Here is a 6,000-nt window from a genome sequence, read left to right on the forward strand (position 1 = left end):
AGCCAGTAATTAATTATACTAACCGTCCTTGAGATGGATAGGCCAAATTAAGTTTTGCTCCGGTGTACTCGGGTAATGCAACTACGCAATAACTGCGCGCATGCCCCTCCGTCACTAGCGACGTGGCGAAATTTGGAAATATCGGCCGCAGTTAGAGGCACAGGTTTTTAGACCGAGTACCCAGACCTGTATACACGACCGTGGATGTACTACAGAGCAGCTTTTCGGACGAACCAATAGAAACGTTCCGCCAGTTGACATCGCAACAAGCGGTCAATTCAAAAAGAATTCTTCAGTTCACGCATAGTGGAAATGTGAATACTTTTTTTTACACAGCGTGCGGTAAATTCGTTTTACCGTGCCTGCGGAACGTGCGGTGAGTGAATATTACCTTTACAGCGATCTCTAGGATTGTAATAACATACTCCTGCGCACTGTGTATTTACCAGAATATAATCGATGTAAACAAACGCGGCGCTAAGGAGCGAAGGCGATGCTCGGATTACTAACATTGATTACAAAAGGTCATATTAGCTTTTCTTTGTATACCAATGCCATTTTTATCAGATCTTATCGCGAACTTACCACAACTTGTGTACAACAATAGTATACATAACTCGTTTGGGCAGATATCGCCTACTTCCCGCACTTGTCACGTAATGTACCATTACCTCTGCAGGTCCTACCTCGATTCTTACAGCCCTTAACCGAACAGCTGAACATTTGATTGAATTCGTGAAACGATGCGCGTCAACGCGATGTGTGACCCACCATGTTTGTTTATACGTTTATTGAAGTTATAGTTGAGGTTATGTTGTAATTTGAACGTGCGCATGCGCTGTAGGCTTACTATGACTTACTGTGACGTCAACTGGCCGAACGTGCGACCTTGTACGAAATCTAGTCCTTTATCGAGCACACCTTAATCCTTATACCATGTACACTTGTGGACAATGAATCTGAGACGGCTAATTTTTCACACTAGACAGTTAAGTTGGCCACTTAAGTTGGCAGCACAGGAAACATACAGCGCCACAGTCGGTCGAGCGCGAAACAAACTCAATCTCAATAAACATAACATAACTCATGACCGTCGAATCTAACCTTAGAATATCGCGGGGATAATGACTTATTGGATTGACACATATTCTATGGTTAATTTCCACGGTCATGGGTTATGTTACGTTTATTGAGATTAAGTTTGTTTCGCGCTCGGCCAACTATGGCGCTGTACGTTTCCTGTGCTGCCAACTTAAGTGGCCAACTTAACTGTCTAGTGTGAAAAATTAGCCGTCTCAGATTCATTGTCCACAAGTGTATATGTATACGTTGGCGCTCTCTTCGTAGCCTCGCGTGAGGCTCTCCGCTCGCGGTGTAGCCTCGCTATTGTGTTCCCTCGTCGAAATTCTCCGCTACCGTTGTCACAAAATGCTTTCGAATTTGCCGCCGATTGCATGCCTGGTGTCAATATACTCGAAACAACATAAACAAAAATCCTGAAATATCTTGTTCGCTAACCTGTAGAATGTCCCATCTCGGAGTTTTGGTACGTGACTATATATACATTATTAATTAATAGAAAATTCAATCTCCACCAAAAATATATATATATGTATACATCATATTTGTATTTGGAGATTTCAATTGCATTACATGGATTTGTTGAAGATTGAATTCTCTATTAAAGAGAAATTTCTAGGTAAAAGAAACATTCTTTTCATATCAATTTTTACCATCTATTGCGTGCCTCAATAAAGCTATCCAGTGCTGCTATATAGGAGCTAAAAATTTGGCGTACTGACTGTACGGTGTGCCGTAAGTAAAAACATTGAGTGCAAGCGACGAAAAACTCTTGTTATCATAGTCTCCAAAGGATAAGAATGTGCAATTCAATTTTGTCAGAATTCTTTGGATTATGCATAAGTGGAAAACATGAGGAACTTGGGAGTGAAATTTTTTATCAACGCTATTTTGTAATAAATATTTCGTTTGATATATTATGAACTAACAAGTGATCATTGCTTTCACAGGATTTCATGTACTTCGAAGGTCAGAGTAAGGCTGGTGAATTGGGCTAGAAGTTGCGAATTACTTCTACGATAATTCAAGCAGAAAAAGAAATGGTGAAGAAACTTGGATCTGAAAATTATTATATTCGCTGTCTACCACTGCAACTTTTACCGTGTACACACACTGAACAAAAAGTCAGTCTTCCTATTAAACAATTATAGAATATATTGTCGACTCAGGCCCTTTGAATACTGTTGTATTACGATTGGTTGCTGAAATTACACGATCGAAGTAACCCAGATTACTTTTCGTACCTAGTTGTACCAAACTGCTTATATTGTATAATCTAATAAAATAAAACAAAATATTGTATAATCCGTATGGATTAATGTTGAGAATGTTGCTATAAATAACTGTATTTTCTTACGGTATTATCACATGATTGAAACAATCGCATAAGTTTTCAATTTTCGGTGGGCGAAAGTACGTTTTATACTTTTTTGTACAGTTCCTCTAATAATAATAATACATGTAATACGCATGAAGGTATGGTGACAGACTTCGTACAATTTACTTCAGTGTACTCTAATTTTATGATAAAACCAGTTCATGTGATGCGTGTAGGACGCAGAGAATGCTGGTTCATTGACCAAGCACATTTAACTCCATTCACAATTGACGTAATGTACACGAGGAAGGTCCTTAAAATAGGCCTGTAAAAATTTGAACTGAGCTGTTCTCCAAATTAGCTCTCAAGAACTAAATGCACAATCTCTATCCAAGCACAATTCTTTGTCTTACAATTAACCGTAAACTATTGCGCTAATGAAGGGTGAATGGCGTTGTTTAAAAGTACATGTTTTTACGCTTTCTGCACTGGCTATATATTCCATAGCAGGATTTGATATTTGAAAAAAATCTGTAACTATGAGAAATATACGAGTATTAAGGCTACTGTATGGTGAAAATATTAGCATCATCAATGATGTATTCTTTAGCATATAGGCATGTTCATGTCAATTGTATTTCGTTTGAATCTGACGTTCTTTCAAATAACTCAAAATTAAGATGGAATATATCCTGTGTTACAGCCCTATGTAACAATAACGTAGTTAAAAATCAAGAACCAACGTGTATTTTCATTTGATACTCAATTCAAAATCAATCATCGATTCATATGAATTTCTCGGTATGATATGGGACGTGTTAAAATCACTCGCGCAAAGTTTACAAATTTTTTTACAATATTTTGATCCATGGAATATTTTGTCAGGTTAAGAAAAAAATTAGATTCAAATAATGTACAATTAGCATAGAATACTCCATAGACAATGCTCATATTTTTACTAAGTAATAAAATCGATGCGCATTAATTTCTTGTTTCAGATACAAATGTTTTTGTAAATGATTATGCGATAAAATATGAACTGAAAACACGGTAAAACCGAGTTTTTTCAAGTGGCAAAATCTATTCCCCCTTTGCACGAGGGCTTAGGATTGAGGTTGAGATATGTGCTTTAGGAGAAATTTTTAATTATTTATTTCAAGGGTCATCCTAATGCACACCCATATATAATACATATTATACCTGAATATAACTAGCTGTATAATTGCGAGTCTACCATTGGATATTTTATGCGCACGAGTGTGATATGTCTACCAAAAACATGAAACACAAGTTCAAGTGATATTAAATACCATAAACGTATTTACGTAAACGTAAAACAGGTATACAGGTAGCTCCAGTTTCTTACCTTTTTTAAGTAGTAATTTACAGACTCGTAATACCAATTTTTCTTCTTTATTTAAGGTGAATAGAACAGAAATCTCATTTTTGTGTAGTTATGCTGGAAAATCCCAGTGCTTGCATGTCCTCGGCAGTGTTGGACAAGATAATAAGTATTCAGAGGTCAGATTATTTCTCTCCATATTTATCTAGATAGAATGACAGATAGATTTCTATACGGTCATCTCTATAAAAATCTTGTTATTCTCATGTAGATGATAAAAAAAACATGTAAGCCATACAAATAAGAGATTTTTTAAAAATATACTCCGAATGTTTATCAGAAAATCATACATTTATTAAAACACTTATAATCGAAGAATTACAGCAGTCTTTTGACGGAATAGTAACTTTTATAATTGTTTATTGATTAAAAACTTCCGACGTAATGTATAAGAATGTGATTTCTAGTTCTGAATAATCTCAACAAGGCGCTGAGAAAGATAACGATATTATATTATACCATTTTGTAATCTGGAAAGTCCTTGGTATATTAATAAACATAACAGTTAAATCACATTATAGCTTTGACTGACAAGCATTTCAGCTTATCTGTATATATGAAAAATGATGAAAACGAACAGCAGATTCATGTACATTAAGGTGAAAAATTAACCAGGTTCTTATTATTTCTACAATGTAGAAAATTATTATTCTGTCAATTAGAAACGAGAGAACTTTACTGCAATCGGTAGAAAACAAGGTAACGATAGCTCGGTAGATATACGACAAGTTTACCATAAACTATAACCAGTACGAGAGATTGATATTCATTAACGATTTACAAAATCGGTAGCGCAAACGATCGACTAGATAACTTTCGGTAGAATTATTCATAAACGATAGAATCGATAATTTATAATGATTACGGACCTGAGGAATTAAACAATGAATTCCTGAACATAACTTTTGAGAGAATACGAAATACAAAATTATGAGAGAGTGAGAATTTCGGAGAGTTTACAAAATAAAGAAATACACTAAATACACCGCAGTACAAAAGAATCAAGAATAATTCGCAGAACTTAACTCAACGAGATACAGAGAAAAGAATAACAGGCAAAAATAATATAAAATTGCCAATAGCAATAGAAAAAAAAAGGTGCGGTAATATTTAGAGGCGCTGATTCTACGCTCGGTTGTACTCCAAGGAACTCGATATACGATACAATAGGCACAAAAATAAATAAAAATATAATAAGCAGTAATAGAAATAAAATATAAGGCACACCACTATTACAAAAAAGTAGGGAATGAAACGTAAGGCCAATAGGGCTCAAAATACGATAGAAAATACAGAAGCAGGCTAATAGAGATTCACAAATAGTCAGAAAAGTCATAAATACAAAAGAAATAATTATTCGGCAGTTACGAGGTCGCTCAGACACGAAAATAATTAATTACTGAAATCATGCAGTCGCACGGCGGCTTACTGCAACTCTAAGCCGTGGACCATGATCCACACAAAACTGGCATCACACGATGCAACCAAGAAACGATAATTACAATATTAATGACCGATATCATGCAGTCACACGGCGGCTTACTGCAACTCTAAGCCGTGGACCATGATTAACACAAAGTCGATGGGTACCATAAGAAAGAATAGAAATTATGAGCAACTTCGTAACGATACAATACAGAGGCAGAAGCCTTACCTTAGTTGGTGACTTCAGGCACACAACACTGAATTTATTTCAAATGAAACTTAGAATAGTCAAAAGAAAATAAGAAGGAAGGAAAGGACTTGAATTTATAGGTAGAAGTTAACAATAGTGCAACGATAGAGGGTGTGGAGAAACGGTAGATAAAGTAACGATAGAACGAGAGGAAAAAGGATCGGTAGCTCAAATCGAGAGAATAATCGGGAGAATACGAATAGACACAACTATCGCTCAGCAGGTCAAGCGTCGAATAGTAGGAGGTCGAAGCTCGGCTCGCCGATCTCGCGGTTGTTGTGAGGTGATTCTTCTTCCCTTTCATTGGTTGGTTGACCCCCACCGCAAATAGGCCATCCCCCTGTGGCGAATATTGGTTACGGCGTGGTCATGCGTTTTCGAAAATTACCGCTAGATGTGGCGTAATGTGCTGCTCGTGATTTCGTCATTGACACCAACTCGTACGATTTAGTAGCTGCTTCAGTTTACTGTCCAGGTTGCCTATCATCGGGGACTTCTTTGACAAAGGCATACACAGGATGCCTC

General features: G+C 36.5%; 1 protein-coding gene across 1 annotated transcript in view; it reads left to right on the forward strand.

Moving 5' to 3' along the window:
* Positions 1-4,458, forward strand: part of LOC124182974 (phospholipid scramblase 1) — a 74,682-nt gene extending 70,224 nt beyond the window's left edge. The window contains exon 7 of the mRNA XM_046570864.1: positions 2,031-4,458. Coding sequence (XP_046426820.1) covers positions 2,031-2,078 — 48 coding nt within the window. The 3' untranslated portion in view covers positions 2,079-4,458. The remainder of the gene's footprint in view (positions 1-2,030) is intronic.
* Positions 4,459-6,000: the final 1,542 nt, after the last annotated feature.

Source organism: Neodiprion fabricii, chromosome 5 (genome assembly GCF_021155785.1).
Source record: "Neodiprion fabricii isolate iyNeoFabr1 chromosome 5, iyNeoFabr1.1, whole genome shotgun sequence".
In the NCBI taxonomy this organism is placed as follows: domain Eukaryota; kingdom Metazoa; phylum Arthropoda; class Insecta; order Hymenoptera; family Diprionidae; genus Neodiprion; species Neodiprion fabricii.